Source organism: Petaurus breviceps, unplaced genomic scaffold, assembly GCF_028583685.1.
Source record: "Petaurus breviceps papuanus isolate PSGF00001 unplaced genomic scaffold, PetGlider_PUasm1.0 90865, whole genome shotgun sequence".
NCBI lineage: Eukaryota > Metazoa > Chordata > Mammalia > Diprotodontia > Petauridae > Petaurus > Petaurus breviceps.
Genome location: NW_027187367.1, coordinates 4,885,883 through 4,909,930, shown reverse-complemented (window position 1 = coordinate 4,909,930; position 24,048 = coordinate 4,885,883). Strand labels below are relative to the sequence as shown.

The 24,048-nt window shown below is 46.2% G+C and overlaps 1 protein-coding gene across 1 annotated transcript; it reads right to left on the bottom strand.

Annotated features, from left to right (window-relative positions):
* Positions 1 to 1,133: 1,133 nt before the first annotated feature.
* LOC138149984 (complement C4-A-like) lies at positions 1,134 to 22,787 on the bottom strand. Its single transcript, XM_069073275.1, has 41 exons — positions 21,818 to 22,787; positions 21,425 to 21,623; positions 20,953 to 21,154; positions 20,707 to 20,777; positions 20,528 to 20,616; positions 20,188 to 20,270; positions 19,796 to 19,892; positions 19,522 to 19,627; positions 19,295 to 19,421; positions 18,932 to 19,047; positions 18,618 to 18,797; positions 18,266 to 18,451; positions 17,931 to 18,116; positions 17,592 to 17,747; positions 17,181 to 17,307; positions 16,726 to 16,800; positions 16,445 to 16,639; positions 16,165 to 16,279; positions 15,979 to 16,049; positions 15,411 to 15,550; positions 15,101 to 15,298; positions 14,691 to 14,742; positions 14,417 to 14,500; positions 13,976 to 14,185; positions 13,684 to 13,759; positions 13,371 to 13,527; positions 13,100 to 13,237; positions 12,830 to 13,001; positions 11,117 to 11,349; positions 10,855 to 11,022; positions 10,450 to 10,509; positions 9,935 to 10,028; positions 9,646 to 9,829; positions 9,307 to 9,397; positions 8,810 to 8,884; positions 3,078 to 3,180; positions 2,690 to 2,779; positions 2,188 to 2,283; positions 1,920 to 2,003; positions 1,672 to 1,804; positions 1,134 to 1,510 (listed from the first exon to the last, which is right to left on the bottom strand). Exons 1-41 carry the CDS (start codon positions 21,880 to 21,882, stop codon positions 1,369 to 1,371), a joined length of 5,226 nt encoding a protein of 1,741 aa, XP_068929376.1. The 5' UTR covers positions 21,883 to 22,787; the 3' UTR covers positions 1,134 to 1,368.
* Between the last annotated feature and the right edge of the window lie 1,261 nt (positions 22,788 to 24,048).

Below are 24,048 nucleotides of genomic sequence, written 5' to 3'. Positions count from 1 at the left end.
AAATGTGAACAAAAAAATGTACCTTTATTCAATAAGCAAATCACTGGGGAAGAACAGGATGACGCACTCACTGCTGAAGCTTGGAGCGCGGCATGCGTTTCACGGGGGTGGGGGAGAGACGGTGCATACAGAGGGTACCGTAATGTAGCGTGTAGCACAGGGGATCACCTTCACTACAGTAGCAATCTCAATAGGGCTTATTTTCGGGGGAGGGCTTATTTTAGAGGAATCTTACACAGTAAGGGGAGGGCTTATTTTTGGGATAGGTCTTCTTATCAGGGAAACACGGTAGCGTCTCTGCTATCCTCTGCTGTGGAAACTTAGAAGTGAACTATATTCTGGGTGGGGGCAATATGAACCAAAGAGAGCACAATCTTTTGTACCAATATTATAGGAAAGCTGAGTGTCGCAGAATTTATACTTTCATATCTTTTGATTACAAATATGAAGTCATGCAAAACAAATTTCCATATTATGAGAAATGATAATCATTTATATTAGTGTTTAATATTCCTAAAAATTGGAGGCACCAATGAGAGCAGAGACAGTATGTTGGGATCATAAGATTTAGGGTCAGGAGGGACCTTAGAACTCACTAATCTGACACCTCCCACCCCCACCTCCCAGTTCTACAAGTGAAGAAATTGTGCTCCAGAGAAGTTTAAATGATTTGCCCAAGGTCACAGAGGTAATAAATAACAGAATAAGGGTTTGAATCAAGAAAAATGGGGCAGGGAAAGCGGGGGGAAAACCAAGGGAATGCAAGAACTTGTTGCCATGAAACAGGTAATCTGATGCTAATAGAAACGGGTTCCCAATGGGATCAATTTCACTGTTATATTGGACATGTCACTAGATGTAAGAATGACTAGCTGGGTAAGTAATAAAGTAGGCAGAAGAGCAGAGGTGAGTGAGAAGGTGTGGCAGGAGACCTAAGACCATTTGCTAAAAGGTGAAAGGAATGAAGAAGGAGTCTGGGAGAAGATAGAAGGGGTCACGGTAACTGGGTAAGAGAAAGGGTTAGGGAAAGTGGGAGTGTAGTACAATGTTCATAGATATAGAGGTCATATATGTCCAAGAGAAGTGGTCCAGAGAAAGTCACAGGGATCAGAGATAACACAAATACCACTGACTTGGTCATTAAACAAATTTTTATTAAGCTCTTCTCTCTCTTGGTTTCCAGTTTGAGAGATGAGGATAGGAGGGAAAAAGGAAGTCAAGAGGGTAGTCCTGAAGGAATTAGACCTCCCTTCCTTTCAGGAAAAAGAGATGAGATCAGGTAGGGCAGATGTGAAGGACAAGATTTAAGGCACTTTGAGTGAAGAAAGTCCATGGAGGTAGGGGAGGGGAGGGAGAGGATATCACCCCCTAAACCTGACACCCCTGTGTTTCGTATTTCTGGAGGAATTCACTAAGGTTGGCACAAGCAGACCGATATCGCAGGGCCTGGCAGTTCTTTTCAGAAGGTATCTCTTCAATCCAGGTCATGGAGTCCAGCAAATACTGGGGCCTGTGTAAGAAAGAAGTAGTAAAGGATGTGAGCCTGAGAGGGATAGAAGGCCTGGGTCCCTGAGTCCCCAAGGGATGGAGGGACTTGGGTCCTCAGGGTGAAGGAGGAAGAAAAGCCAAGGACAGAAGTAGTAGGGTCTCTCTGGGTCATAGACAACTCACTGGTCCTTAATATCAAAGGTGACTCCATCAAGTCCCATGATCAAATATTTCTTCCCAGGCTCCAGCTGCAGGCGACATGAGATTCGGACCAGGAAGTTTCGAGTCTGGCCGATACTGGCTTTGACATCTTGAGCTAGGGGAATGACAGGAGAAAAGAGAAGACATTAAAGGCGCAAGAATATCCCCCCTGCCATCCACACCTCCATTCCCCAGCTGCCCCCACCAAGCTTTAGCAGCCCTGTCAGTACTATAGTGCAGAACACGTGTGATCCTAGTTTCAAAGAGCCGGAAGGCAGCTTTGTCCTCTGCCCGGAGAACCTCAACTTGGAAACCTGTTATTGGGAAGAAGGGAGCAGAGGTCACCCCAAGGGTTGAGAGAATCAGACTTGATATGAGTGGATACTAAGTCAAATTCTTGAAAGGTAGGAAGCATCTAGAAAAAGTTGGGAAACTGGAGGACTTAGGATTCCTGGATTCCTAAAGGAAAATGCAAGAGCCTGAGGGTTATCAACTCACCATAATGTACACGTGGATCATAGCAGGCATAGTTCATCCTGACCTCTTCCTCCATTTTCTCCACTTCTGTGATTCGGTATTTTTTAGGACATTTTCCTAAGAAAAGGGAAAACAAAAGGTGTAATGAGCAGAGGGAGAGAGAGAGAGAAATGTATGTGTATGACCTACCACAATTTCAAAGAACTCAAGATGAACTCAAAACACAGATGGAGACTTTTTTTAACTTTGGTTTGGGGTTTTTTTGGACATGACCAATGCAGGAATTTGCTTTGCTTAATTACATGTAATTATTTTTAACATTTTAAACATGTAATGGTTTTGTTTTTCTTGCTTTCTCCCTTTGTGGGGAGGAGGAAAGAATAGGGACGCAGAAATAAAATGGTGTGCCTCCATTTCTCTCTATATCTCTCTCATTATCTCTGGTGCCTTCAAACTCCGAAAAGTATGTATCATATTCCCCCTGGAGCAATACCTCACCCATCCACTATTGCTTATAACTCACCTTCGGCACACTGGCAAACATCCCCAGAGCATAGCGTGGATAGAAGTTTACTCTTACTTGGGGCCCCATAGAACACAACACATTTCTCCCCTGTGATAAGGATGAAGAAGTCACAGAAAATCACAAACCTGTCTCCCCATCCCCTCCTACTACTCCATGAAGGAGAGGAGGAAAGTTCATGGCACAACAATAAGGCAGAAGGGGGACCTCAGGCTCAGGACTACCTTTCCATAGCCAAATCAGTCAAGAATTCCAAACAATCCTATGCTTTCCAGCATGCCCAAGGTCCTTGGGGGTCCCATGCTATCCTACCATTTTCCTTCCTCCCTCCTCCTGCCCCACCATAGACAGAGGCCCAGGTTCTCCCATGCTCCCTCTCTCCACTCACCAGGCTCATAGTAGTCATAAAGAACAGCACTTGCCGGCTGCACCAGTCCCACAGGTACCTCTTGCACAGCCTCAAAGCCCACACAATCCCGGGATGCCGAAACCTGGAGTCACAATGCAAGGATGTTCAAGTTGCTACTGAGACCATCCCTGCCCCCCAATCTACTGTCTCTCTCTCACTAGCTTTCTCCATTATCTCCTTTGCTCTCTGCTCCCTCTTCATTTTGGTCTGTTACTCTAACCCAGAGATAATATCATGTAATGGGAAAAGCACTTGATTTGGCATCAGAGGACACGGGGTCAAATCTCCTAATTACTACCTATATAAACCTGAGCCAGTTATTTAATTCTCTTGGTTTCCAGTTCCTCATCTGTAAAATAAAAGGGTGGAGTACAAAAAACTTTGAAGGTTCCTTCCAGCTATAAATTTATGATGCTGAGTAGATGGAAGATGACTTTAGAGAGTAAAGTATGGGCAGCTGAGGGAGCAGGAAAGACTTCCTGCAGAAGGTAGTGTTTGGTTTAAGACAACAGTCACTTGAAAAGTCCTGATAGTGGGAAAAAGAACATCATTTGGGAACACTACCAATGTAGGTCAGTATGACTGGATCATAGAGAGTGTAGAGGGTATCAATGTGTAAGAAAATTATTAGAAAGATAAGAATAGCCCAAGTAATGAAGAGCTTTGAATGCCAAATGGAGTTTTATTTGATCCTAGAAGTAGTAGCGGGGAGCCAACATATCTAAACTGAATTTATCTTTTCTTCTAAACCAACTCCCCTTCCTGATTTCCCTGTCACTATCAGTGGCACCACCATTTTTCAAGTTAATAGGGCTCAAAACCTAGAGGGAAAAGGAACAAACATTTCTATAGCACCTACTATGTGCCAAGCTAAGTAAAAGCCTTTATAAATATTATCTCATTTGATCCTCACAACAACCCTGCAAGGTAGGTGATGTTATTATGCCCATTTTACAGTTGAGGAAACTGGGGCAAACAGAGGTTAATTGACTTGTCCAGGGTCACATAGGTAGTAAGTGTCTAAGGCCAGACGTGAACTTGGGCCTTTTTGATTCCATCTCCAGGGCTCTATCCACTGTACTCCCTAGCTGCGAACTTAGGAGATATCTTTGATTCCTTTCCATCACCTATAACAGTTACCCATTCATTTTTTCCTTCAAAATATCTCTCCTGTCTGTCTTTCCCCCTCATTCTCACTGCTACTCCACTAGTCCAAGCCCTCAACCTCTCAGGCCTACATTCTTAAAAAGCCTCCTAACTGGTCTCCTTGCTTCCAGGCTCTCTCCTTTCCAGTCCTGCCACTAGAGTCATCTGGTTTCATCATATCATGTGATACAATGACTTCCCTTAGTCTGTATTATTGCTGTGTGTTTAAAATACTGCAATATATGGGGCAGCTAAGTGGCACAGTGAATAGAGTACCAGCCCTCGAGTCAGGAGGACCTGAGTTCAAAACAGCCCTCAGACACTTAACACTTACTAGCTGTGTGATCTTAGGCAAGTCACTTAACCCCAATTGCCCTGTCTTACCCCCTCCAAAAAAAAAAAAAATGCTGCAATACCAAAAGCTGGCAGAGAATTTCTGTTTGGGTGGAAATGGCAATATCAGCTTGGGGGAGGTCTGAATACTCACTGGGTTCACACTGTCAAAGGCAAAGAGCCCTGCTATGGCTGCTCTTCTGGAAGCTCTACCCTTATTTTCCATGCTACAACTTTTCTAAAGTTGTTAATTATTTCAAGTAGTTTTTCAGTTTTTTCTCTGGGATTTTCTAAGTATACCATCATATCATCTGCAAAGAGTGATAGTTTTGTTTCCTCATTGACTATTCTAATTTTTTCAACTTCTTTTTCTTCTCTTATTGCTAAAGCTAACAATTCTAGTACAATACCGAATAACAGTGGTGAAGTGTATCAACATTACATGTAACGTCTGCTGATGGTTTTAGATAGATACTACTTATTTTGAGGAAAACTCCATTTATTCCTGTGCTCTCTAGTGCTTTTAATAAGAATGGGTACTGTGTTTTATCAAAAGCTTTTTCTGCATCTATTGAGATAATCATATGATTCCAGTTGGTTTTATTATTGGTATGGTCAGTTATGCTGATATTATTGAGTTTTCCTAATATTGAATCATCCCTGAATTCCTGGTATAAATCCCACCTGGTCATAGTATATTATCCAGGTGACATATTGCTGTAATCTCCTTGCTAATAATTTATTCAAAATTTGTACATCAATATTCACCAGTGAAATTGATCTATAGTACTGTTTCTCTGTTCTGGCTCTTTCTGATTTAAATATCAACCCTATTCTTATTTTCAAACATTTCTCTCTGCCTCAGTCAGTCTACTTGAAACCTACTAACTAACATGAACTAGTTGGCTACTAACTTACTAACATGAGCAATATCTATCATCTCAGTGTCACCAAAGGCCTGAGAACTACAGACATCCCAGAGTCTCATCAGAAATGGGAACTTCATGGTGGTCAGAGGAGGGCTAAGGGAAAGCAGTAGCAAGGGCATGACCCTAAGAGAAAGTCAGTTCATTTGGGATCATGGCAGTAGGCAGTCTTGGGGGATTGATAATGGCGGCAACCAACACTGTCCATGAAATGATGCTGTTGATGCCTGTTGAAACTCAGGTTTCACTTACAGGCAGAGCCAGCTTTGACAATGGATCATGTTAGTAGATTTGAAGCAAATGATGGAGGCAAAGAGAAATGGTTGAACATGAGGGTAGGGATTCCATAAGAGCAGTCAGAGCAGGGGTTCTTTGCCTTGTCTGCATCCTAGACCCCTTTGGCAGTCTGGTGTAGCATAGAGACCCTTTCTCAGAATAACATTTTTAAAATATCAAAGGAAATGCTACATTTCAGTCAGAGGCTAGTTTTTAAAAAAAAGTGTTATCCCACCCAGACCCCTTGATTTTGTCAAATTAAGGATCCCTAACCTATAGGGACCTTAAAGAGAAGAGCAAGGGAGGCATCTTCAAGGTCTGTGAAGGATGCCCTTCAGGCCCAAGGGAGGAATCTCTGGGACAAGACAAGGAAGATAAAGTAGACTTTAGTCTAGGAGACGGGGTTCAGGGTAGGAATGAGAATGGGAATGGGTAAAGCGTCCACCAGTTCAACTCATGCCTTTCCGTTGTCTTTAAACTACTATAAGCTCTGTGAAAGGCAGCAGGGTCTCATGCAAAAAGCACTGCACACAAAGGGAAGAGACTGGGCAAGTCACTTCCCTCTCTACACTTCAGTTTTCCCCTCTACAAAATAGTTATAACCCAACTTACCCTACCTACCTCACAGTTCTGTTTGGGGGAAAAGTGCTTATAAATCTTACAGCATTATATAAATGTGAATTTCTTTTTAAATTTAAACTTTTTAATTCTCTCAACAACTAACAGCATACTCTGCATACAGTAGAGACTTAATAAATGTTCGATAAATGAATGAATGAACATTTCCAATGAAGATTTTCAGTCAACCATTCTGTGCCTACACTAAGTTTCACAAAAGGATTAGATCTCAGTACTTTATAAACTCATCAGTTCTTTGTTCTTTGTGATTTGATTTGTCTTGCTTTTTCCTCTGATTAATTTTTTATTGAAACAAAGAGCCTTATAAACTTCAAAGTGTTTATAACAATAGTAACTACAAAATTTAAATTATATGCTGTCTTGTATTGTTTCATATCGTTTCATGTCAGCCAACTAAATTTATTAAGCACCTATTATGTGCAAAGAACTGTGCTAAATGCTGGGGATATAAAGAAAGGAAAAAAGGAGTCCCTTCATACAAGGGACATAGTCTAATGAGAGGGACAATGTGTAAATGACTATGTACAAACCATATACAGGATAAACTGGAGATAATCTCAGTGGGAAGGCATTAGAACTAAAGAGAATTGGTAAAGGCTTCCTGTAGAAGGTGGAATTTCACTTGGGATTTGAAGGAAGCCCAGGAAACAAGAGGGGTAGCTAGGTGGCACAGTGGGTAGCATGCTAGGCCTAGGGTCAAGGGGGCCTGAGTTCAAATTTGGCCTCAGACACTTACTAGTTGTGTGACCCTGGGCAAGTCACTTAACCTCTATTTGCCTCAGTTTCCTCAACTATACAATGGGGGGCCTGGAGAAGGAAATGGCAACCTACTCCAGTACCCTTGCCAAGAAAATCCCATAAAAATGGGGACATTAAGAGTCCAACACAATTAAAACTTAACATGGAAACAAGGAGGTAAAGACACAGAGAGTGAGCATTCCAGGCCTTGATGGATGGCCAGTGAAAATGCTAGAAGATGGAGTGACTTGTTCAAGGAACAGTAAGAAGGCCAGTATCATTGGATCTCAGAGTATGGGGAGACGGAGAGGATGTAAGGCATATGAAGTGAGAGCCTAAGTTATGAATGGCTTTTAATGTCAAACAGAGAATTTTAGATTTGACCCTGGAGGTAATGGGGAGACACTGAAGTTGATAGATCAGAGAGGTAGCATGGTCAGACCTGCACTTTACTAAGTCAATTTGACAGCTGAGTGGAGGAGGGATTGGAATGGCGAGAGACTTAAGGCTGGCAGACCCACAAGCAAGCTACTGCAATAGTCTGGGCAGGAAGTGATGAGGGTCTGAACTATGGTAGTAGCAGTGTCACCCAAGATTAGGGGGCTCATACAAGAAATGAGACAAAAGCAAAATGCCTCTGAAACATCCGGTTCCAGATGTCTAATGGGCAGCTGGAGATGTGAAACTGCAGAGGGTCTCAGGCTGGCCAGGTAGATCTGAGAGTCATCTGCATAGAGACATGGGAACTAATAAAATCATCAAATGAAATAGAATAGAGGGAGAAGAGGGCCCCAGAGAGAGCCTTTGGGTGATCTCCATGGTAAGCATACCTGAACTGGATGAAGATCAGGCAAAGGAGACAGAGAAGGAGAGTTCAGACAGGTAAAAGGAAAACCAGGAGAGAGTGAAGTCCCAAAAACTTAGAGAAAAGAGAATACAAGGAGAAGACGGCAATTGACAGCAACAGAAGCTGCAGAGAGGCCAAGGAGGGTGACAATTAAGAAAAGGTCACGGGCAGCTAGGTGGCGCAGTGAGAAAAGCACCGGCCCTGGATTCAGGAGGACCTGAGTTCGGTTCCGGCCTGAGACACTTAACACCCACACAAAAAAAACTAGCCGTGTAACCTTGGGCAAGTTACTTAACCCCAACTGCCCTCCAAAAAGGCAAAAAAAAAAAAAAGGTCATTAGATATGGCAATTAAGAGATCATTAGTAATTCTGGAAAGAGAAGTTTCAGCTGAATGATGAGGTCAGAGTAATGTGAGATGAGGAAGAAGGGAGAAGAGTCCCTTGCATGATCTGTCTTTTTCAGTGAAATATGAGGAATGGTTCTTGCTGAGAAGGTGGGGGGAAGAAGAACTTTGGGCAGTCTGAGGAGAGAGGAAAAGATTTGGAAAAGCCACTGTGGTGAGAACGGTCAATCGATTCAGGAAGTATAGAAGGATTGCTTTGCCACAATGAGGGCCCAGTCCTAATTGTATATGAGTTTTCCCTCTCTCTAACTACACTGTCAGTTTTCTGAGAAGCGGGCTATGTCTTTGTATTTCCCAGATGCTCAGCACAACACTGGAGTGCATAGAATGTAGGCTGCTAGACTCCCTGTCTATTCCCCAGATCCTCCCCACCCCATGGACACATACACACACACACTCACCGAATCGAAGTACAATAGGACATGGGGTCCCTGGGTTTCAAAGTGACTCACGTAACGATCTGAGAGCGAGGTCAACTAGGGAGAAAAAAGTTGAGGTCAAGGAAACACCACAGAGTTTCTCACCAAAAGGACCAGAGCCACTGAAGGAGAAAAAGGGGAACAAAAAACAGCACCCAGCACAGCTGCCTCACCTGGACACAAATAACTGACTAATTGTGGGAAATGAGATGACTAAGTCTGGGCAGATAGAAGGGAGCCCAAGTTCTTGGGTTCCTGAAGGCAACTGGAAGGTCACAAAATGTAGGATCGATGAATGAAAGGCTACTCAGGGACCATCTTCATTCAATCTCCTCATTTTATATATGAGGCACAGGGAATTTAAATGAATAAGTCAAGGTCACATAGGTAAGTGTCAGAAATAGGATTTGAACCCAGAACCTATGATTCCAGAGATAACAAGAAAATTGTGACCTAACTGGGAAGAAGGATAATCATACCTTTTCTAGGTCAGTCTGCAGGGCATGGAATCCACTCAGCAAGGTGATGTCTACAATAGCCATGCCAGGGAATCTGACCCCATCACTTCGCCTTAGGAGGGAGATACTTTGGGTAATTCCAGCTTCTTCTGACCCTCAGGTACTCTCCTGCCCACTATCCCCCGACCCACCAGGGCTCAACATCCACTCCCCCCACTCAGACTCTGCCTGCCCCCCTGTTTACCACCCTGTAATGTAGGTATATGTTCATCCAGTCCCCGGCTTGACTCCCACCCACCCCCTCATCCAGCTCTTAACTCCCTCAGGTACCCGCCCTCACCCCAGCCTACAAGCACTCACCAGATGCATACTTCATAATGCACCTTCTCCTCCTTCTCATCTCCTGCCTTGGGCACTTCCCTCTTCCGGCGGTTCCGACGCCCCTCAAATAGCTGCAGAGGTGTCACAGGGGACTGCAGGGGACTTGGGTCATCTCTAAGTTGGGGTTCCTCCTCATAGTATTCATAGTCATCATTTGATTCCGCTAGCATTGGAACAGGAGCATGAGAAAGATCCAAGTATCTTCCTCCCTGGCCTCCACTTCCCTCGGGGACCCACATGTACAGACCCCCTCCCACCCTGCATTCACCTGAATACTGGACAGAGCCTCTGACTATCACTTCCAGCTTGAAGTCCTTACAAGTTGTATTTTTCTCCTCCAGGATGTTGAATTTACGTAGAATCTTGGGGAGGAAGAAGGGATTTGGTTTCGATTATATTTGAGTGGGGAGAAGGGGAAAAATCCAGGTCATTCTGTCCCTACTCTTTATCTTATTTATATGCACACCTACCAGCCTCTCCCACTCAGCCCACACCACAGGGCTTCTCCAGGATATAGCTGGTTAGACTACATGATGTCAACTCTAAGATGCACTGTGTCCCCTGCTCTGAGAGGTGTCTCAAGTCCTTTCCCTTCCTAGATAAATAGGAATTCCCTCCCTGCCTTCCAGGCAGTCAATATCAACAAGTATTTATTAAGCACCAAGCTAAGTGCAGTGAATACAAAGCTAACAGTCAGTCTTAACTCTCCTAACCACAGCTTATCTCTCTGGCCCACCTGCCACCTCCTGCCCAGGTCCCTTCTCTCACCTCTCCAATTCTCACCTTTAAAGTCCCTTTGCCGTTTCCTCCCACCTTGACAGTGATCTTGCTGCCCAAGGGGAACTTTTGGAGAGCAGGAAGAAAGAAACATGTTAAAAGAAGAAAAAAAAGCTGTCTGTGTACTCCCCAACCCATTCCCTCTTCAGTGGTAGAGAAATTAGCTAAGAGACAGAAAGAGGGTGGGAGGAAAGGAAAACAGGGACATCTAGAAAGTGGGGGAGAAGAAGAGAATAAGAGCTATATAAGTGCCCCTCTCCCCACCTCCTGTACAAATGGGGAGGAGACCGGACGTCAGGAGCTAAGGCTGGGTGGGGCACAGGTGGGGGTCAGGATCTCTAGGATCACTTCTGAGGGTTAGAAAGGTCCCAGTCCCCGATAGCCTCAGCTGCCAATCCAAGGGCTTGTCACCTGTAGATCCTCCTCTAGCCCTGATGTTTGATGATTGTTTAACTGGATGACGCGGGTCTTAGTTCCTTGACGACCCTGACTACTCAGGGATACATTGAGCGTGGTCTCTGTGGTTGTATGGCTGGCAATCCAGTACTCAGATAGGGCATCCAGGGCAACTACTGTGTCCTGGAAAAATTCACATTATTCTCCAGTCTAGAACTTAGGGAGATCTCCTTCTACCCCTCCTACTTCCAAGCACCCTGGACTCAGTCCCTTATACCTGGGTACTGCGGAATCCCCCTTGGAAGCTGGCTTGATGGGTTAGCCAGTTTGCAGCCTGATCAGCCAGCTCACCCTTCCCCTCTCGCAACAGGAGGTGGAGCAATACATAAGCCGTTGTTTCTACCCACAGGGCTGGAGCCAGGGGAGTGGGCTTTGAGGGGCCATCATCAGCACTTTGAGTTGGTGAGATAACATTTTGAGACCCAGCAACTGGACCCCAGTATAGGTCATCTTCAAGGTGCAGACAAGATAAAAGAGAGTGGGAAAAGAGAGAAAGGAACAGAAATAGTCACAGAGTCAGAAATATAATCACAATGCTCATGTCTCCTTATCCCTGAATTCACCTTTTTCCATTTTTGGCTTTTACTATTTTGTCTCAGGAGTGACCTGCTATTCTTGTGAATTTCTTTGGAGGCCTAAAGCCTGGTCCCTTCCTTTGTTATTTCTGAAGTTTGGCCCTTCAGAAATTCTTCTGGGGGTGGCTAGGTGGCACAGTGAATAGAGCACTGGTCCTGGAGTCAGAAAGACCTGAGTTCCAATCCAGTCTCAGACACTTGACAAATTACTAGCCATGTGACTTTGGGCAAGTCACTTAACCCCAATTGCCCTCCAAAAGGCAAAAAATAAAAAAAAGAAATTCTTCTATCCTCCCCTACATCCTGACCCTCCAAGTCACTGACTCCTCCCCAGACTGGGTTTCTCCCACTATGAAGGGGCAAGGTAAGCCCCTCTGTGAGGAATAAGATTATACAAACCAAGGCCCCAACTCAGTATGACCTTTCTATTACCCTGAGCTGTTTGGGAACAGAGGATCCTGAGAATGTGAGGGCTGCTCTTCTCCTGGGACACCAGCCACGTCCTTGAGAAAAGACATGATAACTGCCCAACTCCTGGAACTAACCATTCCAAGGAAACATCGTTCTTGGGGGGCTTGGAGGGATTGGCCTCTGTCCCAGGCCTCACACAAGATATGATGCTTGCCAAAAACACCTGGCAGTATGCCTTCTTTGTTCTTAGCACTACTTAAACTGTAAGATTCAGACTCCAAATTGGAATCTCACCCATAGAAGAGACGTCCTGCCTGGGACCCTCCTGAGCGGGACCCTGACAGCTGTACCCTGACAGCTGTACCCAGGATTCCCCAGCTTGTGTGGTCAGATATTGCTGCTTCCCCACATGGGTGATGATTTGTATGTATATATGTGTTAATCATAATTGCTCTTATCTTACTATTCCTAAGCCTTTCACTCTGTTATCTCTGGTGTCCTTCCCATTCACTTATATTCTAAATAAACTATATTGGATCTTTTGAAGTATGGAGTGTTCCGTTCACATGAATCCTGAACCTCCTTAATTGGACACACCACAAACCTATAAATCCTTTCCCACTGGACTCAGTTTTCTAGGCAGCTAGGTGGTACAATGGATAGAGCACTGGGCCTGGAATCAGGGAAATCTGAGTTCAAATTTGGCCTCAAACACTTACTAGTATAACCCTGAGCAAGTCACTTAGCCTCTACCTGCTTCAGTTTCCTCATCCATAAGATGGGAATAATAGGACCCATCTCAAAGGGTTGTTGTGAGGACCAAATGAGAGGATATTTGTAAAGCACTTAGCACAGGGCCTGGCACACAGTAGGTGTTTATTTCCTTTCTTCCAACACAAGAGCCCAGACTCATCTATGGGCTCCCAGGGTCCTTGGACACTTACCTCCTTTATCTTGGGCCATGGCCATAATGTTGTTATGGGCAAGATTCTGGTCATCTTCGGGGGCCTTAGTCAGGGTCAGGGCATAGGCTGTGATGGCAGCTGCATGAGATCCCAGGAGCCCAGCAGTTACCTTTCCCACCAGGAATGAGTCTGCACGTGAGATGGAGTCTTTCTAAGAGGGAAAAGGGCTCTTTTAATTCCTGGGTCCCTGAAGGAAGTAGGATTTTCAGGGAAGAGTTTGGGTGCAGGGAAGATGAGTGTTGTATTTACCACTCTCTGCAATTGCTCCTTGATTCTCTCTCTGTCGGGATCATCCTCAGAAGTGTGGAAGGCAGTCAAACTATGTTGGAGGGCCACAACCACAAAGGCGGTTAGGGCCACAGACTCATCCGGTCCCACCAGGCCACCCTTGAAGAAGAGAACAAAGGAAACAATAAGATATCACCACATCAGGGCCAGGGAAGAGTCTTCCATGTCCTTCCCCTCCAGCAGACTTGACACTCCTTAGCTCCCTCCCACCCTCAACCCCTGACTCTAGTACCTGCATATCCCTGTGGAGGACTGGACAGGGGTCTTGAAAAGAGCCATCCCCAAGCTGCTTTGTCAGAAGCCACTGGACCGTCTGCCTCAGCCCTTCCAGAGGGCCATCCACCTGCTCGTGGGCTATGCTGAGCACTTTTAGGACAAAGGCTGTGAGCCTGGGAGGAAGGAAGGGAGGGAGGAGTCGGCACAGCCCCTCGCTTTTGGCTCTCATCCAATCATTTCCAGTCCTCCCTCACTGGGAGACCCTGTTGCCCTGCCCAAATTTCTCCCCACCCTCTAGTCATTGCTCCTTTCTTGGTAGTCCATCTCACCAAGTGCTGCTCTCCCGGTGCAACCAAGCCCCATAGGAGCCATCAGCTTTCCTGAACTGCAGGATACGAGCATAGCCTTGAGGGACAGAAAAGAGCTGCTGGTTTCCATTCCACCTCCTGTCTCTTCCCACCTTCCGACCCCCCAACAATGTTTTTTGGTTCTCTACTTTTCTCCAACCATCCCACCCCAAGGTTCTTCTTTCCACCTTCTCTTCTTATCTTGTGCTCTCCCAAATGCCCTGACCTTCACCTTCACCCACCTCTTTCCCATCCCCTTACTTCTAAGTCACACCTTTCTGGATGAGATCCACTGCATGGTCCTTCATCTCAGGAGGTAGCTTCCCCCATTGCTCAGTCTTGTCCAGATATCGAGAAGCAGCAAGTGTGGGGGACAGGTAGACCATGGTTTGCTCTCCACAACCCCGGGGTACCCTCAGCAAAGACCCCAGCCCTTCTGGGGACAAGGCCCCCCCAGAGCCCAGGGTCTCCATGGGGTCAGAGGCTGCATGGGACAAAAGAGAAAAGAATCCATGACTGAGGTCTTCAAAATGAAAGACTACAAGGGAAAAAGGGTCATGAGATTACTGTGGGATTGAGAGGCCAAAGGATCGGAAAGGGGGAGCATCAACAGGGGTCCGAGTAAGGTCATTGGGGGACAAAATGAATTAGAGGTTACTGGTGGGAAATCAGGGGTCAGGCAACCTGGGGATCTGGAATCAGCAGAACTGACTACCTGTAACACGAACAATGCTGCTGAAGTCTGCATCGGGAATAGCATTGGATGGGTTCTCCCCAGGAATATCAAAGGAACGGAGGTCTAAAGAGAAGTAGGGAGTCAGGTATCTGGGAAAGGGCATATCAGAGTCCTCCATCCCTGGAGATTCTTTAATACTCCCCCTCAAATCTTACTCCTCATACATATGTAGTCTGAGGTGAGACAGACATTAGTAGGAGACCAAGAAGTGAGGCATGAACCCTAAGCAGTAAGAATCTGGGGGATCACTCACCTACAGGGTTCAGCTTGTAGGCATACTCCTTTATCTGGACTGCTCCTTCCCTCTGTCAAGTGAAGGTAAAGCAGAGATGATGACTCAAAAGCCAAGGAGACAAGGCCTGATCCATCTCTATGTCTCAGACTACCCTCAACCCCTGTTTCTAGGGTTTGGGCTGCAGAGACTTTTGTGGGGTGGGAGGGGCATGTAACAAGGAGGGAAAGGAACTGTTGGCCTACGATTTAGGAGTAAGTAGGAGGGCCAGGAGGAAGATTTTAGGAACTGGTCCCATGAGAAAAGGAGAGTAGGGAGCACGATCTGAAAGGGAACTGGAGTCTCAGGTTTGGGGACTTGGGAATGTGTTTGAGGAAGGAATCTAATAGGTAGGTAAGGCTGGAGGATGGGTCAAAGGTCCCATCTCTCACCTCGATGTGCAGGACCTTGGACACAGCATCTCCAAAAGGTCCCTGGGCCAGGACCTTCAGAGACACGTCAGCAGCAGCCGTGGGCACCACAGGAAAGGAGACAGGCCGTGCTGAGGTAGCAGGCACCTCCACCTTGAGCACTCTGCCACCACCACCAGCAAGGCACAGACCTTCCACGGGGGACACCTGGACATTCACCTGGTGGCAGGGAGATAGAAACAGGAGGGAGGAATGAAGAGAATCTTGGGGCCCAAGGAGCCCTCTCCTCTCAGTTCCTCACTTGCTTCTCCCATTCCCCATACAAACTTACAGACAAGTTCTTATTCCAATAGTTATAGATTACAGGTCGAAGCTCTAGCTGCTCAAATCTTCGGACAGAGTAAGGAAGGCGAAGATGTAAGTGGAATTCTTGGAAAACTCTAACTCGGACAGGTTGAGCCACACAAAGACCTGGTTGGGGGACAGAGTCATAGAGATCAGTGAGAGTGGAGGAAAAGGAGACATGATACACTCATGGGGCATTTAGAGGAGTAGAAAAACTAAGAAGGAAAAAGAAAAGGAATGGTTATAAGATGCAGTACAGCACAGGAGAGTCTGAGAAAAGCACAGGAAGGGACATAAGTTGTCCCAGCACAACTGAGGTGCCTAGGAGGCCCCTAAGGCGCTGACTCTACTAACACTCCAGGGGAGGCCCAGGGCTTCAAAACCAATGACCAGAATTTTCTCTTCACCAATGACCAGAATTTTCTCTTCCTTCCTGAAAGATACCCCGAAGGAAATCACAAGCTAACTAGGATACCCTAAGGGAAAGAAGACTCCATATTATGCTGACATTAAGAGGGCAAAGAGGAAAGGATAGGTAGTGGTACTGTTGTCACCTTTTGTCTGGGAAAGGCTCACAGCATGGATCTCCCATGTGGTTATGGAGTCAGGGACAAGGTCAGATACCCTGTGTTGGAGGAATATAATGAACATCTATCAAACCTGGGGGCTAGATGCTGGGGTCCACAAGGGGCATGGCAGTGTTGGGGGTGGCATCTGGAATGTCTCCTTGGCCTCCTTACTTTTTAACTTTGTCTACTACCCACAGGGACCAGAGCCAGTTCTCAGGGAAATAACTCCGGACGAGGATATCATCTTCAACAAGCAGTTCTTCTTCCTCTTCCCATATGTCCTGGGCTGGAATGAGTGAGAAAGATATAAAAATGGCTCCTCACCTTCAGGGCCCTGGGCACCTCAGCCCACTAGCATTCCCACCTACCCCTGACCTTAGAGATCCAGGCCATAACCACTATTATATATTATAATATATTATATTATATCCAGGCCATAACAAACTATTACCTCGGGCAAGCCCCGTGCTGACCCTAATGCGGGTCTTTTTACGAAGCTCTTCAGCAAACTGGCAGCAGGACAGGAAGGACTTGCTGCAGGTGGGTGCTGTTACTCTGGCGGCTCGCTCTTTGCAGGATCGGCGCATCGGCAATGGTGTCATTCCATCCTTGCAGCAGCGCTTGGCTTGACCAACATACTGATTCACTGTGGGCAGTGGAAGCGCGGTCACTAGAAATGGCCCCCCCAACACCAGACACAGCTGAGGGTCTGACTCCAGTCTCATCACTCACTCTTCTGAAGAATCGCCTTCTGGAAATCCACATCTCTTCTCTTCCGGCTTTTATTCTCCTTGGGGCATCTCAGACCTACAGTAGCAGATGATAAAGGGATGGAGGCCTAGTCACACAAATTCTGTGTCCTGTTCTTCCCTTCCTTATATAAAACTGCTTCCATCCTTCCCCTACCTTCTCCTTCCCTTTCTTTCTCCTTAACCCCAGAGTATCAAACCCTGAATAGGACCTTAGAGATAATCCATTCCTACTCCCTGGTTTTACAGATAAGGAAAGTGAAGCACAGAGAGAGGAAAGCCACTGTCACACAGCAAGTTAACAGTGGGTTTCCTGACTTCCAGAGCACTGTTATTTCACACTCTCTCACTTTCCTACTCCCGACCTTTCATTCTCCCTCCCTCTCCTTTCTCCATCCTCTCACTTTAACTCCCCCCACCCCCAAACTCTGTTCTTACTGCTCCTTGTCCGGGTCCATCTGTGTCCATCTGAAAACATCAAGCCGGCCGACTCAAACACCTGGGGAGCATCGGTCCCACCCCCAGGGCCACAACCCAGGTCATAGCTGTTCATGGCAGCGAAGACCTGAGGCGGGAAAAGAGAAGTGATGTTTTGGGAAATGGAGACTGATGGACAAAGATGAAGGGGAAGGGAAAAGGAGGGGACTGGGTGAGAGGGGGAACAGGAGAAGCAGAAAGAGGAGGGCTGCTGTGAAAGAAAGGGCATTGAAGTCTGCAGGGGAACTGAAATAGGGCTCTTGAAAGGAGCGAGGTTTGGGGGAGCTGGAGGGAGGAACAGAGTGGCCAAGGAGTTGGGGGAGAGTAGCAAAAGGATGAGGAAGAGGAGACTCTGGGGACTAGGAGGTCAACCTTGTTCATATGAAGAGGGCTGTGCCTCTGGCCACCTGCTGCATACACGGCAGTATCCACAGCCCCCAGAGCTACAGTGGCCAAGGAATCTGTGTATAAATTTAGCCTCAGATGGTCCCCAGGTCGAAGTTCTGCCCCATCCACTTTCAGTTCCAGCTAAGGATAGATGAGAAAATACAAAGCAGGGCAACATTATTGGGAGGAAGAAGTTCCTTCCTATTTTTCACATCTTCTGAACTTTCTTTGAACTTGAGCCCACTCTTCTTCTCTCCCTCTCTCTCTCCACCTCTGTCTCATCACATCTTCTCTCCTCCATCTCTCCTCCCCTTCCCCAATTACCTTCCCCTCACAGTCCCCTGCCTGGACATCCACTTTCAAGGAGTTGGCGACTGGCAGATCATTGTGGTAATAGAAAGCAACGATTCGGAAAGAAGGCACAAGTTGGGAAGTTACAAGTACGGAGATGGAGGTCACAGCCCTCTTTTCCACTCGGTTCATGGATATGATCTCCCCATGAGACAGGACCTAAGGGTGTCATAGTGGTTGGTGAGACAGGAGGATCTGAAAGGAGCTTCCTTTCTAAGCTCCTTGCTCTCTCCACCTCCAGGAAAGGACTGTCTACCTCTGCCCTGATCTTTGGTCCAACAATCCTGCGTTTACTGGCCTTTTCTCACCATGTAGTAGTAATGGGAGAAAGCAGCTCCATCAGCTCCCATAGCATGAAGGTTTAGAGTGAATGTCTGTCCCACACGGGGAGGCCTGGAATCCAGCCGCTCTATGGACAAGAGCCCAGAGCCTCCAGAAGGTGGAGAACGGGCAATAAGGGTGGCCTCTGCTGGGAAGGAGGATCCTGCAGACACCTGGGAGGAGGCAATAAGGGAAAATCAGAGGGATTCAGCATCCTGGTCCTTCAGCTCCCACATTTCCACCTTGTTCCTGAGTGACACAAGCATCCAGCTCTTGGCTCTCCCTTCCCCTTCCCCACTTTTTTCCTGCCTTGCCTAGGGTGTCTGGATCCCATCTCACCGTGAGCTGCAACTCTTGGGTGGCTTGGGGAATATTGATGAGGGTGCTGAGGTGACCCCTCTCATCTGTGTTGAGGTTAAGAACCTGGATATTAGAATCAATTCCTGAGGTGATAAATTTGGTGGAAACTTTGATGGGGATCCCATGGGCTGAAGAGCCAGAGACATCCTGAACCAAGCCCTGAGGATGGGTAAAAGAGAAGTCAGAGAAGAAGAAATAGAGAAAAAATGCTGTCCCCTTATCCGTACTGCCTCTCCCAACCTTTCTTGTATTCTCCCTCCCTATCCTCTTTTCCAACACCCTTGAGGAATAACCTGTAGCAGGAAAGGAGTTCCCGGTACAAAATATTGCTGGGTGCTACTGAGATCCACCAAAAATGGAGATGAAACAAAGCGCAAGGAGGTAAGTTCAGCTTCCTCTAGTTCTCCTCCTGGGTCCATAGAAATAGATAGTTATAAAAAGTCAGGGGCAAAAAAGCAGAGACAAAGAGATAGGGGAGAGAGATGGAGATAGACATAAGGATTACTGTTTTCCTCATTTTCCCCCTCTAGAAGGAATTCATGGGTGAGTAAGGTACTCAGACAGAAAGGTTGGGGGATGAGGGAAGATTATGTGTGGACATTCAAAGCAGGGATCAGAGTTCAGAGGTAAGAAATGAGAGGTCTAGGGTCACCCACCAGGAGATTCGATGACAGCAGCTGCTACATAAAGGCGAAGCCCCTGAAGATTGTCCATCACAGAGATGTTTAATGACTTCTGGATTTCTGCTCCTGAGAGGGTAATACTGCAGACGCCATCTGACAACTGAGGAGGGAAGATCAAAAAAGAGAGCAGACAGCTGTGGTGAAAATTCCACATGTCACCCTCCCCTCCCCCAATGCCTCCCATGACCTCTGAGCCCTACCTTGGACTGCTTTTCCAGTCCTCGAAGGAATTTCTTCTCACCACTCTCATCCAGGACTCCAAATCGAATGTAAGCTACTCCCTGCACTGACTTCCCATATATATACCTAGAGACAAGGGATATTTGGAAGAAATCCTGGGAAAAGAGATCAAGGTCGGGGGGGGGGGGCATGGAGAGGAGGAAACAGGGCAAAAGGAAGAGTCCTAAGGAAGGGGGAAGAGAAGGTGCGGAGAGATGGAAGGGTTATTGGGAGCAGTGTGCAGAGGTGGATTACTTGGCCTGGACAGTCAATCGGATATGCACATCAACACCAGGAGCTACCAGCACATAGGGCTCTTCAGGTATGATCTTCACCTCAAAGTTGGGGAGAACTAAGTGAGAGTAGAGGGGAGGAGAAGATGTCAAACAGCAATGAAAACACCCCTTCTCTTGGATCCAGTATACATCCCCAACCTTCTCTCCCCTTAGGACACTATCTCCCCAGTCTCCAGCTCTTAACGATATTTCTTTTTTTTGTTTGTTTTGAGGGCAATTGGGGTTAAGTGACTTGCCCAAGGTCACATGGCTAGTTTTTGTGTTAAGTGTCTGAGGCCGGATTTGAACTCAGGTCCTCCTGACTCCAGGGCCAGTGCTCTATTCATTGCACCACCTAGCCACCCCTCTTACCATATTTCTTCACCTCAAATTCAGTACTGCTGTTGGAGTCTAAGCTATCAGAGAATCGAGCCGAGATCCTCCAGGTTCCAGGCCTAAGAAGGAATAGAGAAGTAGCTCAGCCTAAGCAGGTAGAGAAAAGCCTAATGGAAAAAGAAAATTGTTCTTATAGACAATGGGGGAATTTGGGAGACAATCTGGGGTGTCATGAAGGTCAAAGTGGGTTATGCAACAAGCAGAATTCCTGGAGTCTAGAGTGAGGTTACTGGGGGAAGGGGTAGAAAGTGACAAGGTATTTAAGGGAGATATGAAGGGGTATTCCAGCATGGGAAGGGTTCAAAAAAGAGCTCACTCTGAAATGTCAGGTATCACAAAATCATCTTGGAAAATGGATTTTTTAGAAAACATCTCATTCTTCCGCACTTGAAGGCCATGAGAGTTCTAAGAGAAGAGGGACTCAGTGAACAAACCTAGAAGCAGGTGGTTAGAAATCAGGGGTCACAGTGGGGAAGTTAGAGGACAGGGACTCACCTGAACTGTAATAGTCAGGGTATCCGTGGATGGTCTCATGTTCTGATCCAGGGCAAAGACTCGGAATCGGACTAGATGAAATGATATAGAGGTGTCAGTGAGCCAAAGGAGGGGATTTCACGAGCTCTACTTTTCTCTTTCCTCCTCATTCTTTCCCTTTACAAACAAAGTCTATTCTGTACATGGTATAACTACAATAAATTTGCATTGTTGGATGAGAAGGAATTGAAGCTATGGACTCCTCACCACGTTGGCCAGGGTTGTAAATGGGCTGGTCTGTCTGTAGAAAAAGGTGACCCCGACGTGAGGAAAATAATAGGTTGACACCCTGAGTGTCTGTTTGTCGAGACAGAGTTGATTTCAGCCATGATGTCTTGGCCAGAAGTTGCACGGAACGGGACTTATGAAGCTTATTGAGACCACAGCGCTGTACATGGACCAGTGGGACCTGAGGGTAGATGAGTACAGTGTCAGAGGCAGAAAGTGAAGAGTAAGAGAGAGACAGAGATATGGAAAGACCAAGTGAGAATGAGACGCACCAAGACCAAGGGAGGGACCAAGAAACAAAAAACAGATGTAGGGTCAGAATCAGAGGCAAGGAGATAAATGACATGTAAAGAAAAACAGAATGGAAAGAGTAAATAGGTGACAGGCACAGAAAGACAGTAGGAGCAATTGGGGGTTGGCCGAAGTGGGTAGGGAGTTGGGGTGCAAATACCGGGAGACTAAGTAGCTGATAGTCATTGTCAGAGTCCAGGGTAAAGGGTACATCCTCAGAGCAATGCACCAGGGGCCCTGAAGGATTTCTCAGAAAGATAACACCCTTGACTTTCTGCCCCTTCGAAGCTCCCTGGAGTTGCAGTCCCACTGAAAGTGGTACACCCAGGCGAACCACAGAGGGTGAAAAGATCAGCAGCCTAAGGGAAAAAGTGGGGTTAGAACTTACAGGTACAGAACCCCCTTCTTTCCTCATCCAAGCCACTGACCCTCCCACCTAGCCTTCAACCAAGACCCCACTTCCAAAGACACCCAGGTGTTTTTGTTCCATAGCTACCAGGTCTCCCATCCCGTCTCCACCACCCCCAGGGACACAGATAGTTTTCCCCAAGACCTGGCTTCCTGTACAGTCAAGGTGAAGAAACTTGAAACCCAAAGCAGCATCCATAAGAGCTTCATGGTTGGGAGGACTGCAGGGATGGTCAACCCCAGCTGTCCATTTACTCCCTTCTGGCTGGCCTGGGGTCCAGGAGAAATAACTTTGGACTTTGCTCCACCCCTGCTCTGGTTTAGCTGGGAAAACACGTGACAATTAAGAAATGCAACTGGCCCAAAGCCCAGTACTGAAAGTACTGGAAACCTGAGGCCTTGGAGAAAATCTTTAATATAGGTCTTTCTGAAACAGGATGGTCTCTCTGAAGTGTGTTGTCTCCCCAATCCTGATATTTATACAGGTGAAGTAAGGGTATGTAGAATGTCTCCTCTCCACAACCTTCAGGATATTATTTTATATAAGACCCATCACAAATTCTAAGGCTTTAGTAGATTTTCATTGAAATCACAGTAATACCCATACTGTTACTGGAAACCCCTTTCAATGTTTTCCTCTCTCCCAAATGAATTCTGTTATGGAGGAAAATATCCCAAACCTGGCGTTATCCTTCCCCATCCCTACAACTGAGCAACAAATAGACATTTAAATGAGGCCTTAAAGAAAATATCACAGAAAGATATTGTTTATTTGGCAACTTCAAAAGCAAAAAAAAGGACAAAACAAAATGACATCATGTCCTATGTGAAAGACAATAAGCAAAACATTGATATAGTTTCCAATCTTTCTTCTTAGCAGAGGCAGAGTAAGCATGGTCCAAACCCCAAAACTGTAAATAACAGTGATCTATCCCATCCACCTAGAGAGCCAAACAGTAGTCTCAACTCCAGACCTTTCAAGGGGTAACCCCTCCGTAGACTCCACTTCCACCTGTGTTAAGAGTGACATCTTGTGGGCTGCAGGCTGTATCTACACCTTACTTCATTCCCCAGTCCAACAGATGAAGTGGGAAAAGATAACCAGAATCTTCATGTCTCAGGCAAGCGAAGGAGAGTCCCAGATGTGGTGGGGACACTGTAGAGGGGAAGGGGAAAGCAAATAAGCATTTATATAGTGTCTACTATGTAATTGGCACTATACTAGTGTATAGTATAGGCACTAAGCAGTTTACAAATATTATATCATTTGATCCTTAAAACATCCCTATGGCACAGGTGTTATCATTACCCCATATTACAGTTGAGGAAACCAAGGAACACATAGGTTAAATGACTTTCTCATTGTCACATAGCTAGTAAATGTCTGAAACAGGATTTGAACTCTGGTCTTCCTGAATCCAAAAGCCAGTGCTCTATCCACTATGCCACCTAGCTGAGGGTGGAAAGGGGTGAGGGGTGGGGAGGGGTGAGAGGAAAGGAAGACAAGAAAAACTAGGGTCTAAATATAAGGGTCCCCATGTTTACAGAAAACTGGGGTAGGCAATCAAAGAGCAATGCCTATGGATCATCACAATGAAAAAGAGTTCCTGTCTTTGACGATTTAGTTGAAACCTTGGCAGTAGGGAAGAGAGAGAACAGGTAAAGCTAAATACTTACATGTCAAGCAGCTGCCCTCCAATTAAATCATGCACATGATAGGGAAGGCCAAGCCGCACAGACAGAGGAGCTCGTCTACCCAAGAGCTCAGAAAGGGACAGCTCCCGATACTTGGACTTTCGAACCATCCCAAGAACTGCCTGTCGCCCTAGAAGGAAGAGATGGGAGCTGATGACACTGGACAATAGATGTGATCACTGGCCTTATTCCTGGGGGACGGTCTCTCTCTCCTAAGAATCCTTAGTTGGGACAGGAGTGGGGAGGGACAAATGGTTTATGCTTTTGTAGTAATTAGAGAAAGGAAAGAGAAATCAGCACCTTTAACAAAATATTTTACAAATCTCCCAGCTCCTGGCAATGACAGCCACCAGCTCCCAGCATCTCGGACTGTGAGGACTCCAGCATTTACCAGCTGCCTATGGTGGGAGGGAAGGAAAGGGACAATGTGACCTCTAGAAATCATCCTTCACTGCCCCTTAATTCCTACCTTAAGAAAGGAGGGAATGACAATTGCCTGGGTCCCTTTGTAGTGGGAAAAATAAAACTTTATAGGGGAATATGAACAGTATACTTTTTCAATGACTGTTTAACTCCTCTTTCAAAAAGAACAAAAGTTTATCTCCTTCTCTATTATGTTGTAAGGAAAATTGAAAAACCAACCTTGTACTGTTCCAGCATCAGTATGGTAATGTAAGATTA